The sequence below is a fragment of the Oncorhynchus kisutch genome, linkage group LG30 (genome assembly GCF_002021735.2).
Source record: "Oncorhynchus kisutch isolate 150728-3 linkage group LG30, Okis_V2, whole genome shotgun sequence".
Classification (NCBI taxonomy): domain Eukaryota; kingdom Metazoa; phylum Chordata; class Actinopteri; order Salmoniformes; family Salmonidae; genus Oncorhynchus; species Oncorhynchus kisutch.
This window is the reverse complement of record NC_034203.2, coordinates 36,259,696-36,279,050: the sequence shown is the minus strand read 5'-3', so window position 1 is coordinate 36,279,050 and position 19,355 is coordinate 36,259,696. Positions and strand designations below refer to the sequence as shown.

General features: G+C 49.2%; 1 protein-coding gene across 7 annotated transcripts in view; it reads left to right on the top strand.

The window, feature by feature from the left end:
- The window catches only part of LOC109874996 (transcriptional repressor p66 alpha), a 40,863-nt gene that overhangs the window by 10,820 nt on the left and 10,688 nt on the right, over positions 1-19,355 (top strand). For all 7 annotated transcript variants that reach the window (XM_020467114.2, XM_020467112.2, XM_020467111.2 and 4 more), the window contains exon 2: positions 16,914-17,477. In XM_020467114.2, the coding sequence (XP_020322703.1) occupies positions 16,918-17,477 (560 nt within the window). In that variant the 5' untranslated portion in view covers positions 16,914-16,917. The remainder of the gene's footprint in view (positions 1-16,913; positions 17,478-19,355) is intronic.

Genomic DNA, 19,355 nt, shown 5'->3' with positions numbered 1-19,355 from the left:
GTCCAGGTAGCCGTTTGATTAGCTGTTCAGTAGTCTTATGGCTTGGGGGTAGAAGCTGTTAAGAAGCCTTTTGGACCTAGACTTGGCGCTCCGGTACCGCTTGCCGTGCAGTAGCAGAGAGAACAGTCTATGACTAGGGTGGCTGGAGTCTTTGGCAATCTTTAGGGCCTTCCTTTGACACCGCCTGGTATAGAGGTCCTGGATAGCAGGAAGCTTGGCCCCAGTGATGTCCTGGGCTGTACGCACTACCCTCTGCAGCGCCTTGCGGTCGGAGACAGAGCAGTTTCCATACCAGGCCTTGATGCAACCAGTCAAGATGCTCTCCATGGTGCAGCTGTAGAATGTTTTGAGGATCTGGGGACCCATGCCAAATATTTTCATTCTCCTGAGGGGGAATAGGCATTGTTGTGCCCTCTTCACAACTGTCTTGGTGTGTTTGGACCATGATAGTTTGTTGGTGATGTGGACACCAAGGAACTTGAAGCACTCAACCTGCTCCACTACAGCCCCGTTGATGAGAATGTGGGTGTGCATGGCCCTCCTTTTCCTGTAGTCCACGATCATCTCCTTTGTCTTGATCGTGTTGAGGGAGTGATTGTTGTCCTGGCACAACACTGCCAGGCCTCTGACCTCCTCCCTATAGGCTGTCTCATTGTTGTCGGTGATCAGGCCTACCAGCGTTGTCGTCTGCAAACTTAATGATGGTGTTGGAGTCGTAATTGGCCATGCAGTCATGGGTGAACAGGAGGGGACTAAGCACGCACCCCTGAGGGGCCCCCTTGTTGTGGATCAGTGTGGCAGATGTGTTGTTGTCTACCCTTAAGATATGCAATAAAGAAAAAACAGAACATATGCTTAGACACTGTTTCTATTGACCGGTAGTGGTTGTGCAGCGGCCTGATAGTGTGTTTTTGTCTGACTGTTGTATGAAAGACCCAGCTGTAGACTTCCAGATGGTTAAGGTCTGTGATGGTGGTGACAATTATGAAGTTGATCGTAGTTGGTATCATTTAGAAATTGCCTCCTGGTGAGACAGAGAGCATTCCATAGGTAAGGTTACTTGCTTTCTTGTCAGTTTGTTGTCATGGTTACATTCCTTTTGGGCTAAATCCCATTCAGAGTCAGAATGGTGTGTCTCTATGCTGATATGTATACATACACCCAGTGTCATGGTAATGCCCTGTTTTGGCAGGCATTACATCACAAGCTATATACATTGGGGCAAAAAAGTATTTAGTCAGCCACCAATTGTGCAAGTTCTCCCACTTAAAAAGATGAGAGGTCTGTAATTTTCATCATAGGTACACTTCAACTATGACAGACAAAATGACTTTTTTTTTTCTCCAGATAATCACATTGTAGGATTTTTAATTAATTAATTTGCAAATTATGGTGGAAAATACGTATTTGGTCACCTACAAACAGGCAAGATTTCTGGCTCTCACAGACCTGTAACTTCATCTTTAAGAGGCTCCTCTGTCCTCCACTCGTTACCTGTATTAATGGCACCTGTTTGAACTTGTTATCAGTATAAAAGACACTTGTCCACAATCACACTCCAAACTCCACTATGGCCAAGGACAAAGAGCTGTCAAAGGACACCAGAAACAAAATTGTAGACCTGCACCAGGCTGGGAAGACTGAATCTGCAATAGGTAAGCAGCTTGGTTTGAAGAAATCAACTGTGGGAGCAATTATTAGGAAATGGAAGACATACAAGACCACTGATAATCTCCCTCGATCTGGGGCTCCACGCAAGATCTCACCCCATGGGGTCAAAATGATCACAAGAAAGGTGAGCAAACATCCCAGAACCACACGGGGGGACCTAGTGAATGACCTGCAGAGAGCTGGGACCAAAGTAACAAAGCCTACCATCAGTAACACACTACGCCGCCAGGGACTCAAATCCTGCAGCGCACGCAAGGTCCCCCTGCTCAAGCCAGTACATGTTCAGGCCCGTCTGAAGTTTGCCAATGACCATCTGGATGATCCAGAGGAGGAATGGGAGAAGGTCATGTGGTCTGATGAGACAAAAATAGAGCTTTTTGGTCTAATCTCCACTCGCTGTGTTTGGAGGAAGAAGAAGGATGAGTACAACCCCAAGAACACCATCCCAATCGTGAAGCATGGAGGTGGAAACATCATTCTTTGGGGATGCTTTTCTGCAAAGGGGACAGGACGACTGCACCGTATTGAGGGGAGGATGGATGGGGCCATGTATCGCGAGATGTTGGCCAACAACCTCCTTCCCTCAGTAAGAGCATTGAAGATTGGTCGTGGCTGGGTCTTCCAGCAATGCAACGACCCGAAACACACAGCCAGGGCAACTAAGGAGTGGCTCCGTAACAAGCATCTCAAGGTCCTGGATTGGCCTAGCCAGTCTCCAGACCTGAACCCAATAGAAAATCTTTGGAGGAAGCTGAAAGTCCGTATTTCCCAGCGACAGCCCCGAAACCTGAAGGATCTGGAGTAGGTCTGTATGGAGGAGTGGGCCAAAATCCCTGCTGCAGTGTGTGCAAACCTGGTCAAGATCTACAGGAAACGTATGATCTCTGTAATTGCAAACAAAGGTTTCTGTACCAAATATTAAGTTCTGCTTTTCTGATGTGTCAAATGCAATAAAATGCTAATTAATTACTTAAAAATCATACAATGTGATTTTCTGGATTTTTGTTTTAGATTCCGTCTGTCACAGTTGAAGTGTACCTATGATAAAAATTACAGACCTCTACATGCTTTGCAAGTAGGAAAACCTGCAAAATCGGCAGTGTATCAAATACTTGTTCTCCCCACTGTAGCTTCCGTCCCTCTAATCGCTCCTACCTGGGCTCGAACTAGGAACACATCGACAACAGCCACCCTCGAAGCATCGTTACCCATCGCTCCACAAAAGCCGCGGCCCTTGCAGAGCAAGGGGAACAACTACTTAAAGTCTCAGAGCGAGTGACGTTTGAAACGCTAACTAGCTAGCCATTTCACATCGGTTACACCAGCCTAATTTCTGGAGTTGATAGGCTTGAAGTCATAAACAGCGCAATGCTTTAAGCATAGCGAAGAGCTGCCGGCAAAATGCACGAGAGTGCTGTTTGAATGAATGCTTACGAGCCTGCTGCTGCCTACCATCGCTCAGTCAGACTGCTCTATCAAATATCAAATCATAGACTTAATTATAGCATAACACACAGAAATACGAGCCTTAGGTCATTAATATGGTCGAATCCGGAAACTATTATTTCGAAAACCGAACGTTTATTATTATCGCATATGCCCTGACTCTGCGTGCAACTCTGCGACACAATTTCACCTGGTTAATATTGCCTGCTAACCTGGATTTCTTTTAGCTAAATATGCAGGTTTAAAAATATATATACTTCTGTGTATTGAACAAGGCAGTTAACCCACCGTTCCCAGGCCGTCATTGAAAAGAAGTGTTCTTAACTGACTTGCTTAGTTAAATAAAGGTGTAAAAAAAAATATTTAAAAAAAAAGATAAATACTCGGTGTCCAAAAATACAAATTTCCGATTGTTTTGAAAACTTGAAATCGGCCCTAATTAATCGGCCATTCCGATTAATCGGTCGACCTCTAATATATACTGCCTGGGCACACACACACTTTTTAGTGAGTAGAGGAGGTACAGTATGGTGAGATTTTCAGATCATGCCAATATAGGCCTTTCCTGTGTGTGGCAAAGAGGGTGAGCTTGCTGATAGATGGATCTGTCAGTGTTTCCTCAGGGACCCCAAGGGGGTTCAAATATTAGAGTAACCAAGTTTTGATTATTTTAATCAACTGTTTATTGCTTGGGCATAAACCAAAACATGCACCCCTTTGGGTTCCCAGGACCGAGTTTGGGAAACACTGATCTATCAATACTTATATCCGTAAGGGACAATGTCACAGACAAGTCATCTCGGTAGATTTTTGTGTGGGTGCGTTAGAGGTGTGTGTGTGTGAGCTGCCATGGAGATGTAACCTGATATGTCAGCCATTAAGTCATTTAGATCCTGACCTTTCCCGTTAAAAAGCTGAACTACCCTAGGACCTGCTGCTCATAGGGTTAACATCCACTACACTGTAGACCGTGACATTGCACTGGAGGAAACGTCATCCTATTCTTACAATCTGAAGTCAGTTTAGTGTTTTTGGCCCTAATAGATGAGCTTAGGATTTGGGGAGGGTGAGCTGGTCCTAGATCTGTGCCTTGTAGGCCCTACTACCTAGTCAGTGCCTACAGAGTTCTGTGCAGAGTTGTCATGGTGACAGCAGACATGAGTATGCATCAGTATGTTGGGCGTTTTCATTCCTCCCTCTTTTTAATTCTTTCATCTCCCCTCCCCCCCATCACTTTCAATTCAAAGGGCTTTAATGCCATGGGAAACAGATGTTTACATTGCCAAGGCAAGTGAAATAGATAATAAGAAATTAACAGTCAACATTTCACTCACAAAAGTTCCAAAGGAATAGAGACATTTAAAATGTAATGTTATTGCTATTTACAGTGTTATAACGATGTGCACAAATAGTTAAAGTACAAAAGGGAAAATAAATAAACAGAAATATGGGTTGTATTTACAATGGTGTTTGTTCTTCACTGGTTGTCCTTTTCTTGTGGCAACAGGTCACACATCTTGCTGCTGTGATGGCACACTGTGGTATTTCACCCAGTAGATATGGGAGTTTATCAAAATTGGGTTTGTTTTCAAATTCTTTGTGGATCTGTGTAATCTGAGGGAAATATGTGTCTCTAATATGGTCATACATTTGGCAGGAGGTTAGGAAGTGAAGCTCCATCTCATTTTGTGGGCAGTGAGCACATAGCCTGTCTTCTCTTGAGAGCCAGGTCTGCCTACGGCGGCTTCTCTCAATAGCAAGGCTATGCTCACTGAGACTTTACATAGTCAAAGCTTTCCTTAATTTTGGGTCAGTCACAATGGTCAGGTATTCTGCCACTGTTTACTCTCTCTTTGGGGCCAAATAGCATTCTGGTTTGCTCAGTTTTTTTGTTTATTCTTTCCAATGTGTCAAGTAATTATCTTTTTGTTTTCTCATGATTTAGTTGGGTCTAATTGTGTTGCTGTTTGGGGGGATCTTTGGGGTCTGTTTGTGAACAGAGACCCAGGACCAGCTGGCTTAGGGGACTCTTCTCTAGGTTAATCTTTCTGTAGGTGAGGGCTTTGTTATGGAAGGTTTGGGTCTTGATTCCTTTTAGGTGGTTGTAGAATTTAATGTCTCTTTTCGATAATTAACACCAAATTGGCCTGATTCTGCTCTGCATGCATGATTTGGTGTTTTACGTTGTACACAGAGGATGTTTTTGCAGGATTCTGCATGCAGTCTCAATTTGGTGTTTGTTCCATTTAGTGAATTCTTGGTTGGTGAGCGGACCCCAGACCTCACAACCATGAAGGAAATAGGTTCTATAACTGATTCAAGAATTTGTAGCCAGATCCAAATTGGGATGTTGAGTTTTATGTTCCTTTTGATGGCGTAGGCCCTTCTTGCCTTGTCTCTCAGATCGTTCACAGCTTTGTTGAAGTTACCTGTGGCTCTGATGTTTAGGCAGAGGTATGTATAGTTGTTTGTGTGCTCTAGGGCAACGGTGTCTAGATGGAATTTGTATTTTGGGTCCTGGCAACTGGACCTTTTTTGGAACACCATTCTTTTTGTCTTAGTGAGATTTACTGTCAGGGCCCAGGTCTGACAGTGCAGAAGATCTAGGTGCTGCTGTAGGCCCTCCTTGTATTTGTTTGAACCTTTATTTAACTAGGCAAGTCAGTTAAGAAACATACTTTTATTTTACAATGACGGCCTACCCCGGCCAAACCCTCCCCTAACCCGTTCGACGCTGGGCCAATTGTGCGCCGCCCTATGGGACTCCCGATCACCGCCGGTTGTGATACAGCCCGGGATCAAACCAGGGTCTGTAGTGATGCCTCTATCACTGAGATGCAGTGCCTTAGACCGCTGCCCCACTCTGGAGCCCAGCAGCATCAGATCATCAGCAAACAGTAGACATTTGACTTCAGATTGCAGTAGGGTGAGGCTGGGTGCTGCAGACTGTTCAGACCCCTTTCCCATATTCCACGTTTTATTACTTTACAGCCTTATTCTAAAATGGGTTGAATTCATTTTTCCCTTATCAATCTACACACAATACCCCATAATGACAAGGCAAAAACCAATGCATTAAAAAACAGAAATACCTTATTTACAGAAGTATTCAGACCCTTTGCTTAGAGATAGAAGATTTTGCTCAGGTGTATCCTGTTTCCATTGATCATCCTTGAGCTGGGTCTACAACTTGATTGGAGTCCATCTGTGGTATATTCAACTGATTGGGCATGATTTGGAAAGTGACACACCTGTCTATATAAGGTCCCGCAGTTGACAGTTCATGTCAGAGCAAAAACAAAGCCATGAGATCGAAGGAATTGTCTGTAGAGCTCCGAGACAGGATTGTGTTGAGGCGCAGATCTGAGGAAGGGTACTAAAAGATGTCTGCAGCATTGAAGGTCCCCAAGAATACAGTGGCCTCCATTATTCTTAAATGGAAGAAGTTTGGAACCACCAAGACTTATCCTAGAGCTGGCCGCCCGGCCAAACTGAGCAGTCGGGGGAGAAGAGCCTTTGGTCGGGGAGGTGACCAAGAACCCAATGGTCACTCTGACAGCGCTCCAGAGTTCCTCTGTGGAGATAGGAGAACCTTCCAGAAGTACAACCATCTCTGCAGCACTCCACCAATCAGGCCTTTATGCTAGAGTGGCCAGACGAATGCCACTCCTCAGTAAATGGAACATGACAGCCTGCTTGGAGTTTGCCAAAAGGCATCTAAAGGACTCTCAGACCATGAGAAACAAGATTCTCTGGTCTGATGAAACCAAGATTAAAATCTTTGGCCTGAATGCCAAGTGTCACTTCTGGAGGAAACCTTGCACCATCCCTACAGTGAAGCATGGTGGTGGCAGCATCATGCTGTGGGGATGTTTTTCAGTGACAGGGACTGGGAGACTAGTCAGGATCGAGGGAAAGGTGAACAGAGCAAAATACAGAGAGATCCTTGATGAAAACCTGCTCCAGAGCTCTCAGGGCCTACGACTGGGGCCAAGGTTCACCTTCCAACAGGACAATGACCCTAAGCACACAGCCAAGACAACGCAGGAGTGGCTTCGGGACAAGTCTCTGAATGTCCTTGAGTGGCCCAGCCAGAGCCTGGACTTGAACCCGATCGAACATCTCTGGAGAGACCTGAAAATAGCTGTGCAGGCAACGCTCCCCATCCAACATGACAGAGCTTGAGAGGATCTGTAGAGAAGAATGGGAGAAACTCCCCAAATACAGGTGTTTTAAGCTTGTAGAGTCATACCCAAGGAGCCTCGGCTGTAATCGCTGCCAAAAACCAGTTTTTGGTTTGTCATTATGGAGCATTGTGTGTAGATTGAGTGGGGGGAACAAAAAAGATTTTAGAATAAGGCTGTAACGTAAGAAAATGTGGGAAAAGTCAGGGGGTCTGAATACTTTCCGAATGCATTGGATGTTGTAGAGGGTGGGGCTCTTGCTGCATCCCTATTTCACCCTACGGCCCTGTGGGAAGAGATGTGGTTTTTGGCGGTTTTAACCGCACACTTGTTGATTTTTATAGTATCGTCAGTCCAGTATCGTTTTTCCCCGAACACCGCTTTCCATTAATTTGTATAGCAGACCCTCATGCCAAATTGAGTCATAAGCTTTTTTGAAATCAAATCAACCGTCTCAAATAAGAATCTGTCAGTGTAGGAGTGGAGTTTTCATTTCGGGCCTCAAAGGGTTAACTGCTTCAGCCTCTCTCTCAACCACACACACACACACACTTGCCAACCGGTTTAAACGGGTTCTTAGGAAAAGTGCTTTGTGTGTCCCAATGAATCCTGGGAAGGGTCATATGTGCCTTCGTGATGTCAGATGGGTAAAAAAACAAAAACTTGTCAGGTTTCTTTTATCAGATGAGATGTGTGTGAGTGGCCCAACTACAGTAATGAGTGCGGCTGTGTGTGTGTGGCCCAACTACAGTAATGAGTGCGGCTGTGTGTGTGTGGCCCAACTACAGTAATGAGTGCGGCTGTGTGTGTGTGGCCCAACTACAGTAATGAGTGCGGCTGTGTGTGAGTGGCCCAACTACAGTAATGAGTGCGGCTGTGTGTGAGTGGCCCAACTACAGTAATGAGTGCGGCTGTGTGTGAGTGGCCCAACTACAGTAATGAGTGCGGCTGTGTGTGAGTGGCCCAACTACAGTAATGAGTGCGGCTGTGTGTGTGTGTGGCCCAACTACAGTAATGAGTGCGGCTGTGTGTGTGTGGCCCAACTACAGTAATGAGTGCGGCTGTGTGTGTGTGGCCCAACTACAGTAATGAGTGCGGCTGTGTGTGAGTGGCCCAACTACAGTAATGAGTGCGGCTGTGTGTGAGTGGCCCAACTACAGTAATGAGTGCGGCTGTGTGTGAGTGGCCCAACTACAGTAATGAGTGCGGCTGTGTGTGAGTGGCCCAACTACAGTAATGAGTGCGGCTGTGTGTGAGTGGCCCAACTACAGTAATGAGTGCGGCTGTGTGTGTGTGGCCCAACTACAGTAATGAGTGCGGCTGTGTGTGAGTGGCCCAACTACAGTAATGAGTGCGGCTGTGTGTGAGTGGCCCAACTACAGTAATGAGTGCGGCTGTGTGTGAGTGGCCCAACTACAGTAATGAGTGCGGCTGTGTGTGAGTGGCCCAACTACAGTAATGAGTGCGGCTGTGTGTGAGTGGCCCAACTACAGTAATGAGTGCGGCTGTGTGTGAGTGGCCCAACTACAGTAATGAGTGCGGCTGTGTGTGTGTGGCCCAACTACAGTAATGAGTGCGGCTGTGTGTGAGTGGCCCAACTACAGTAATGAGTGCGGCTGTGTGTGTGTGGCCCAACTACAGTAATGAGTGCGGCTGTGTGTGAGTGGCCCAACTACAGTAATGAGTGCGGCTGTGTGTGAGTGGCCCAACTACAGTAATGAGTGCGGCTGTGTGTGTGTGGCCCAACTACAGTAATGAGTGCGGCTGTGTGTGTGTGGCCCAACTACAGTAATGAGTGCGGCTGTGTGTGAGTGGCCCAACTACAGTAATGAGTGCGGCTGTGTGTGTGTGGCCCAACTACAGTAATGAGTGCGGCTGTGTGTGTGTGGCCCAACTACAGTAATGAGTGCGGCTGTGTGTGTGTGGCCCAACTACAGTAATGAGTGCGGCTGTGTGTGAGTGGCCCAACTACAGTAATGAGTGCGGCTGTGTGTGAGTGGCCCAACTACAGTAATGAGTGCGGCTGTGTGTGAGTGGCCCAACTACAGTAATGAGTGCGGCTGTGTGTGAGTGGCCCAACTACAGTAATGAGTGCGGCTGTGTGTGAGTGGCCCAACTACAGTAATGAGTGCGGCTGTGTGTGAGTGGCCCAACTACAGTAATGAGTGCGGCTGTGTGTGAGTGGCCCAACTACAGTAATGAGTGCGGCTGTGTGTGAGTGGCCCAACTACAGTAATGAGTGCGGCTGTGTGTGAGTGGCCCAACTACAGTAATGAGTGCGGCTGTGTGTGAGTGGCCCAACTACAGTAATGAGTGCGGCTGTGTGTGAGTGGCCCAACTACAGTAATGAGTGCGGCTGTGTGTGTGTGGCCCAACTACAGTAATGAGTGCGGCTGTGTGTGTGTGGCCCAACTACAGTAATGAGTGCGGCTGTGTGTGAGTGGCCCAACTACAGTAATGAGTGCGGCTGTGTGTGAGTGGCCCAACTACAGTAATGAGTGCGGCTGTGTGTGTGTGGCCCAACTACAGTAATGAGTGCGGCTGTGTGTGAGTGGCCCAACTACAGTAATGAGTGCGGCTGTGTGTGAGTGGCCCAACTACAGTAATGAGTGCGGCTGTGTGTGAGTGGCCCAACTACAGTAATGAGTGCGGCTGTGTGTGTGTGGCCCAACTACAGTAATGAGTGCGGCTGTGTGTGAGTGGCCCAACTACAGTAATGAGTGCGGCTGTGTGTGAGTGGCCCAACTACAGTAATGAGTGCGGCTGTGTGTGAGTGGCCCAACTACAGTAATGAGTGCGGCTGTGTGTGTGTGGCCCAACTACAGTAATGAGTGCGGCTGTGTGTGTGTGGCCCAACTACAGTAATGAGTGCGGCTGTGTGTGTGTGGCCCAACTACAGTAATGAGTGCGGCTGTGTGTGAGTGGCCCAACTACAGTAATGAGTGCGGCTGTGTGTGAGTGGCCCAACTACAGTAATGAGTGCGGCTGTGTGTGAGTGGCCCAACTACAGTAATGAGTGCGGCTGTGTGTGAGTGGCCCAACTACAGTAATGAGTGCGGCTGTGTGTGAGTGGCCCAACTACAGTAATGAGTGCGGCTGTGTGTGAGTGGCCCAACTACAGTAATGAGTGCGGCTGTGTGTGAGTGGCCCAACTACAGTAATGAGTGCGGCTGTGTGTGAGTGGCCCAACTACAGTAATGAGTGCGGCTGTGTGTGAGTGGCCCAACTACAGTAATGAGTGCGGCTGTGTGTGAGTGGCCCAACTACAGTAATGAGTGCGGCTGTGTGTGAGTGGCCCAACTACAGTAATGAGTGCGGCTGTGTGTGAGTGGCCCAACTACAGTAATGAGTGCGGCTGTGTGTGAGTGGCCCAACTACAGTAATGAGTGCGGCTGTGTGTGAGTGGCCCAACTACAGTAATGAGTGCGGCTGTGTGTGAGTGGCCCAACTACAGTAATGAGTGCGGCTGTGTGTGAGTGGCCCAACTACAGTAATGAGTGCGGCTGTGTGTGTGTGGCCCAACTACAGTAATGAGTGCGGCTGTGTGTGTGTGGCCCAACTACAGTAATGAGTGCGGCTGTGTGTGTGTGGCCCAACTACAGTAATGAGTGCGGCTGTGTGTGAGTGGCCCAACTACAGTAATGAGTGCGGCTGTGTGTGAGTGGCCCAACTACAGTAATGAGTGCGGCTGTGTGTGTGTGGCCCAACTACAGTAATGAGTGCGGCTGTGTGTGTGTGGCCCAACTACAGTAATGAGTGCGGCTGTGTGTGAGTGGCCCAACTACAGTAATGAGTGCGGCTGTGTGTGTGTGGCCCAACTACAGTAATGAGTGCGGCTGTGTGTGTGTGGCCCAACTACAGTAATGAGTGCGGCTGTGTGTGAGTGGCCCAACTACAGTAATGAGTGCGGCTGTGTGTGAGTGGCCCAACTACAGTAATGAGTGCGGCTGTGTGTGAGTGGCCCAACTACAGTAATGAGTGCGGCTGTGTGTGTGTGGCCCAACTACAGTAATGAGTGCGGCTGTGTGTGAGTGGCCCAACTACAGTAATGAGTGCGGCTGTGTGTGAGTGGCCCAACTACAGTAATGAGTGCGGCTGTGTGTGAGTGGCCCAACTACAGTAATGAGTGCGGCTGTGTGTGAGTGGCCCAACTACAGTAATGAGTGCGGCTGTGTGTGAGTGGCCCAACTACAGTAATGAGTGCGGCTGTGTGTGTGTGGCCAACTACAGTATGAGTGCGGCTGTGTGTGTGTGGCCCAACTACAGTAATGAGTGCGGCTGTGTGTGTGTGGCCCAACTACAGTAATGAGTGCGGCTGTGTGTGTGTGGCCCAACTACAGTAATGAGTGCGGCTGTGTGTGTGTGGCCCAACTACAGTAATGAGTGCGGCTGTGTGTGAGTGGCCCAACTACAGTAATGAGTGCGGCTGTGTGTGAGTGGCCCAACTACAGTAATGAGTGCGGCTGTGTGTGAGTGGCCCAACTACAGTAATGAGTGCGGCTGTGTGTGAGTGGCCCAACTACAGTAATGAGTGCGGCTGTGTGTGAGTGGCCCAACTACAGTAATGAGTGCGGCTGTGTGTGAGTGGCCCAACTACAGTAATGAGTGCGGCTGTGTGTGAGTGGCCCAACTACAGTAATGAGTGCGGCTGTGTGTGAGTGGCCCAACTACAGTAATGAGTGCGGCTGTGTGTGAGTGGCCCAACTACAGTAATGAGTGCGGCTGTGTGTGAGTGGCCCAACTACAGTAATGAGTGTGGCTGTGTGTGAGTGGCCCAACTACAGTAATGAGTGCGGCTGTGTGTGAGTGGCCCAACTACAGTAATGAGTGCGGCTGTGTGTGAGTGGCCCAACTACAGTAATGAGTGCGGCTGTGTGTGAGTGGCCCAACTACAGTAATGAGTGCGGCTGTGTGTGAGTGGCCCAACTACAGTAATGAGTGCGGCTGTGTGTGAGTGGCCCAACTACAGTAATGAGTGCGGCTGTGTGTGTGTGGCCCAACTACAGTAATGAGTGCGGCTGTGTGTGTGTGGCCCAACTACAGTAATGAGTGCGGCTGTGTGTGTGTGGCCCAACTACAGTAATGAGTGCGGCTGTGTGTGAGTGGCCCAACTACAGTAATGAGTGCGGCTGTGTGTGAGTGGCCCAACTACAGTAATGAGTGCGGCTGTGTGTGTGTGGCCCAACTACAGTAATGAGTGCGGCTGTGTGTGTGTGGCCCAACTACAGTAATGAGTGCGGCTGTGTGTGAGTGGCCCAACTACAGTAATGAGTGCGGCTGTGTGTGTGTGGCCCAACTACAGTAATGAGTGCGGCTGTGTGTGTGTGGCCCAACTACAGTAATGAGTGCGGCTGTGTGTGAGTGGCCCAACTACAGTAATGAGTGCGGCTGTGTGTGAGTGGCCCAACTACAGTAATGAGTGTGGCTGTGTGTGAGTGGCCCAACTACAGTAATGAGTGCGGCTGTGTGTGTGTGGCCCAACTACAGTAATGAGTGCGGCTGTGTGTGAGTGGCCCAACTACAGTAATGAGTGCGGCTGTGTGTGTGTGGCCCAACTACAGTAATGAGTGCGGCTGTGTGTGAGTGGCCCAACTACAGTAATGAGTGCGGCTGTGTGTGTGTGGCCCAACTACAGTAATGAGTGCGGCTGTGTGTGTGTGGCCCAACTACAGTAATGAGTGCGGCTGTGTGTGAGTGGCCCAACTACAGTAATGAGTGCGGCTGTGTGTGAGTGGCCCAACTACAGTAATGAGTGCGGCTGTGTGTGAGTGGCCCAACTACAGTAATGAGTGCGGCTGTGTGTGTGTGGCCCAACTACAGTAATGAGTGCGGCTGTGTGTGAGTGGCCCAACTACAGTAATGAGTGCGGCTGTGTGTGAGTGGCCCAACTACAGTAATGAGTGCGGCTGTGTGTGAGTGGCCCAACTACAGTAATGAGTGCGGCTGTGTGTGAGTGGCCCAACTACAGTAATGAGTGCGGCTGTGTGTGAGTGGCCCAACTACAGTAATGAGTGCGGCTGTGTGTGTGTGGCCCAACTACAGTAATGAGTGCGGCTGTGTGTGTGTGGCCCAACTACAGTAATGAGTGCGGCTGTGTGTGTGTGGCCCAACTACAGTAATGAGTGCGGCTGTGTGTGTGTGGCCCAACTACAGTAATGAGTGCGGCTGTGTGTGAGTGGCCCAACTACAGTAATGAGTGCGGCTGTGTGTGAGTGGCCCAACTACAGTAATGAGTGCGGCTGTGTGTGAGTGGCCCAACTACAGTAATGAGTGCGGCTGTGTGTGAGTGGCCCAACTACAGTAATGAGTGCGGCTGTGTGTGAGTGGCCCAACTACAGTAATGAGTGCGGCTGTGTGTGAGTGGCCCAACTACAGTAATGAGTGCGGCTGTGTGTGAGTGGCCCAACTACAGTAATGAGTGCGGCTGTGTGTGAGTGGCCCAACTACAGTAATGAGTGCGGCTGTGTGTGAGTGGCCCAACTACAGTAATGAGTGCGGCTGTGTGTGAGTGGCCCAACTACAGTAATGAGTGCGGCTGTGTGTGAGTGGCCCAACTACAGTAATGAGTGCGGCTGTGTGTGAGTGGCCCAACTACAGTAATGAGTGCGGCTGTGTGTGAGTGGCCCAACTACAGTAATGAGTGCGGCTGTGTGTGAGTGGCCCAACTACAGTAATGAGTGCGGCTGTGTGTGAGTGGCCCAACTACAGTAATGAGTGCGGCTGTGTGTGAGTGGCCCAACTACAGTAATGAGTGCGGCTGTGTGTGAGTGGCCCAACTACAGTAATGAGTGCGGCTGTGTGTGTGTGGCCCAACTACAGTAATGAGTGCGGCTGTGTGTGTGTGGCCCAACTACAGTAATGAGTGCGGCTGTGTGTGTGTGGCCCAACTACAGTAATGAGTGCGGCTGTGTGTGAGTGGCCCAACTACAGTAATGAGTGCGGCTGTGTGTGAGTGGCCCAACTACAGTAATGAGTGCGGCTGTGTGTGTGTGGCCCAACTACAGTAATGAGTGCGGCTGTGTGTGTGTGGCCCAACTACAGTAATGAGTGCGGCTGTGTGTGAGTGGCCCAACTACAGTAATGAGTGCGGCTGTGTGTGTGTGGCCCAACTACAGTAATGAGTGCGGCTGTGTGTGTGTGGCCCAACTACAGTAATGAGTGCGGCTGTGTGTGAGTGGCCCAACTACAGTAATGAGTGCGGCTGTGTGTGAGTGGCCCAACTACAGTAATGAGTGTGGCTGTGTGTGAGTGGCCCAACTACAGTAATGAGTGCGGCTGTGTGTGTGTGGCCCAACTACAGTAATGAGTGCGGCTGTGTGTGAGTGGCCCAACTACAGTAATGAGTGCGGCTGTGTGTGAGTGGCCCAACTACAGTAATGAGTGCGGCTGTGTGTGAGTGGCCCAACTACAGTAATGAGTGCGGCTGTGTGTGAGTGGCCCAACTACAGTAATGAGTGCGGCTGTGTGTGAGTGGCCCAACTACAGTAATGAGTGCGGCTGTGTGTGAGTGGCCCAACTACAGTAATGAGTGCGGCTGTGTGTGAGTGGCCCAACTACAGTAATGAGTGCGGCTGTGTGTGAGTGGCCCAACTACAGTAATGAGTGCGGCTGTGTGTGAGTGGCCCAACTACAGTAATGAGTGCGGCTGTGTGTGAGTGGCCCAACTACAGTAATGAGTGCGGCTGTGTGTGTGTGTGGCCCAACTACAGTAATGAGTGCGGCTGTGTGTGAGTGGCCCAACTACAGTAATGAGTGCGGCTGTGTGTGAGTGGCCCAACTACAGTAATGAGTGCGGCTGTGTGTGTGTGGCCCAACTACAGTAATGAGTGCGGCTGTGTGTGTGTGGCCCAACTACAGTAATGAGTGCGGCTGTGTGTGAGTGGCCCAACTACAGTAATGAGTGCGGCTGTGTGTGTGTGGCCCAACTACAGTAATGAGTGCGGCTGTGTGTGAGTGGCCCAACTACAGTAATGAGTGCGGCTGTGTGTGTGTGGCCCAACTACAGTAATGAGTGCGGCTGTGTGTGTGTGGCCCAACTACAGTAATGAGTGCGGCTGTGTGTGAGTGGCCCAACTACAGTAATGAGTGCGGCTGTGTGTGTGTGGCCCAACTACAGTAATGAGTGCGGCTGTGTGTGTGTGGCCCAACTACAGTAATGAGTGCGGCTGTGTGTGAGTGGCCCAACTACAGTAATGAGTGCGGCTGTGTGTGAGTGGCCCAACTACAGTAATGAGTGCGGCTGTGTGTGAGTGGCCCAACTATAGTAATGAGTGCGGCTGTGTGTGAGTGGCCCAACTACAGTAATGAGTGCGGCTGTGTGTGAGTGGCCCAACTACAGTAATGAGTGCGGCTGTGTGTGAGTGGCCCAACTACAGTAATGAGTGCGGCTGTGTGTGAGTGGCCCAACTACAGTAATGAGTGCGGCTGTGTGTGTGTGGCCCAACTACAGTAATGAGTGCGGCTGTGTGTGTGTGGCCCAACTACAGTAATGAGTGCGGCTGTGTGTGAGTGGCCCAACTACAGTAATGAGTGCGGCTGTGTGTGTGTGGCCCAACTACAGTAATGAGTGCGGCTGTGTGTGAGTGGCCCAACTACAGTAATGAGTGCGGCTGTGTGTGTGTGGCCCAACTACAGTAATGAGTGCGGCTGTGTGTGTGTGGCCCAACTACAGTAATGAGTGCGGCTGTGTGTGAGTGGCCCAACTACAGTAATGAGTGCGGCTGTGTGTGTGTGGCCCAACTACAGTAATGAGTGCGGCTGTGTGTGTGTGGCCCAACTACAGTAATGAGTGCGGCTGTGTGTGAGTGGCCCAACTACAGTAATGAGTGCGGCTGTGTGTGTGTGCTCTGCATACTCGCGGACATAACTATTCTGAGAAATTGAAAGGGGAGGGGGCAATGTGTGGGTGCTGTGTGTATCGCTGAAAAGTGTCCCCTGGTGAAAGTGTAAATGTGGCTGTTTTTTTCCAAAGTCGTAGCTTCCTGCTGTGCGTCACTGGGCAGACGAGAGGCCTGAGTGTTCAATTTGTTTGTTTACTGCATGTATGACACAGAACACAACTCCTCACTTTACTATCTGTCTGTCAGTATGACTGTGGTTAGTCTTGCAGCATCTCGAACAGTCTAGTGTTGTCTGGTCAAGTCTCTCTACTCCTTGTTTGTCTCTGTCTCCCTATCACGGTCTCTGTGTGTGTGTGTGTAAACGGGAGGCAGGGATTAAGAGCAGCTAGCATCTGGGTAGCTGGCACCAAGGTGGTCATGTGTGTTCCAATCCCTTAGCCATCAGTCGCAGTGACACAGAGAGAAAGAGAGAACTAGCTAAGTACTGTACGTCTCCTACTCCATTCTGTCCCATAGGACAACATCTGTTGCCCACCTAGCTTCATAGAGAGGGACCGACTCTGGCGTTAATATTTTGTCTCTGTCCTCAGTAACTGCTTCAGGGTCAGCGATGCCTGTCCAAGGTCTATACACGTTATGCTTTACAACTGATTTGAGGTCAGCTATAGCCACCCTAGTCCAAGGCTATATTCTGCTTGACTATTTATTGATGTCAGCTTTGTCTATTCCAGTGACTGGCTGACCAAGTCTTCTTCTCTTCTTCTCTTTGTAGGGGGATGTCTGAGGAGGCTGTTCGTCAGACACGCAGCCAGAAGAGGGCGCTGGGGAGGGAAATCTCACCCCATGATTCTGAAGCACCTCCCACTCAGTCTGACAGCAAAAAGCTCAAACTAGACGGGGCCGAGACTGGAGCTCCGGACCAGGATCATGAGAGCCCAAATGAACCACAACCAGAACCACAACCTGAAACAACGAAGGATGACCAGGACCTGGTTAAACCTCTGGTCAAGCCTGTGGTCCAGCCTGAGAAGGCAACGGAACCAGAACTACCCCGATTAACATTACCGTTAGTGTTACCATCGCACCCGGCAAAAGAGCAAGAGCAGGACCGGGCACCGAAACAGTCAGAACAGAGCTTAGAGAACCGGACTGAGCGGAATGACTGCGGCGACCAGGTAAAGGTGAAGAGTGAGATGCATCTAGATGGGCAGAACCGGACTGTGCGGTCAGAACCGATGGTGGCCAGCAGCATGATGACGTCAACGGAGGTGAAGGCTACCATTAAAGTGGAGGTCCAGACAGGAGAGCAGGCTCTGGACATGAGCACCTCTAGAGGGTGAGAACACTGTATTTATTCTCTTAAAAACTGATGTGAGATCAGCTCCTTTTACTCTAGTACTAGTAGTAGCATTTACTCTATACCATTTGAAACTGACTTCAGATCAGTTTTCCCCAATGAACAAAACATTTTATAATTTGGTTCTGACAGAAGTCTTTTAAATCGGTTTGGTGTGGGCAAGGGGGAGATCAATTAGATAAACATTATTATTTTGTACATTTTTTGAGGGGAAGGGGGTGGAGCTTTGTTTGCATAGCTCTCTATGTACTTTGTGCTGCTTCATTTTTGAAACGCGAGAAACTGTGAAATCACTGGAGAGCCCTTAAAACTCCCCTGAACGAAATGAAGCCTGTGTGTCATAAACCGGTTCCAACTGGCTGTTGCCATGGTTTTCACTGTGGAAGGAACAGCAAGGGGAGGGGGGCAGAGTGAGAGGCAGGGTCACGTGATGATGCCTGAGTGGAGGGTCATGTGACCTGCTTTGGAAGAGTGATTAATCCACAGGAAGTGGTGATGGTGCTGCTAAGCCCTGAGGAAGAAGACACTCAAGGTGTTGAGGAGGCTGGTTGTCCCTCCTTATTATTAAATATTATATTAATGCCCACTTTTGAGAATTTACAATCTGTCTTTACAATCTGGAATTAGTAAATGACTCTACGTCACACTGTCAACTGAGTAATTCATATCAATACAAGTTTACAGCAAAACAATACCTTTCATTGATGCTAATGAAACTCAAATACAATGTGGTTAGGTGTTGAGCCACTGGCCCACACACATCTAACATACAACAGATATAAACTGGTAGCCTTCAAATCAAATCCAAATCAAATCCATTTTTATTTGTCACATACACATGGTTAGCAGATGTTAATGCGAGTGTAGCGAAATGCTTGTGCACACACACACCTTCCAGTAGAGACACCGCTAGTCTAGGTGTGAGGAGTTTCTAATGCAGTCTCCTCCTACTCCTTATCATGTCAACACAGCTTTATGTTTCCTGGTAAGAAGGGGGCCATTTCTGAGGACAGTTGTCTGATACTGGACACTGTAGATAACAGAGAACTGATCCAAATTGTACCCTCTTCAATATATTCCCTCGGTCCCAAAAGGCCCCTGTTCTTTAACAAATCAAATGTATTTAGAAAACCCTTTTTACACCAGTAGATGTCACAAAGTGCTTATACAGAAACCTAAAGCCTATGAGGCTAGCCAGGTGCCACCTGTAAGAGGCTAGCCAGGTGCCACCTGTAAGAGGCTAGCCAGGTGCCACCTGTAAGAGGCTAGCCAGGTGCCACCTGTAAGAGGCTAGCCAGGCGCCACCTGTAAGAGGCTAGCCAGGCGCCACCTGTAAGAGGCTAGCCAGGTGCCACCTGTAAGAGGCTAGCCAGGTGCCACCTGTAAGAGGCGAGCCAGGTGCCACCTGTAAGAGGCGAGCCAGGTGCCACCTGTAAGAGGCGAGCCAGGTGCCACCTGTAAGAGGCGAGCCAGGTGCCACCTGTAAGAGGCGAGCCAGGTGCCACCTGTAAGAGGCGAGCCAGGTGCCACCTGTAAGAGGCGAGCCAGGTGCCACCTGTAAGAGGCGAGCCAGGTGCCACCTGTAAGAGGCGAGCCAGGTGCCACCTGTAAGAGGCGAGCCAGGTGCCACCTGTAAGAGGCGAGCCAGGTGCCACCTGTAAGAGGCGAGCCAGGTGCCACCTGTAAGAGGCGAGCCAGGTGCCACCTATATCTCTTATTGTTGAAGTGTAACTTCGTGAGAAGTGAAACTATAGAAGATATTATTATGAATGTACTCTTGTTACCATCTTGTGGACAACATGGGCTACTACACCTCTCTCCACCTTTTTCAGATTAAATTCAATGTAAATATCAACC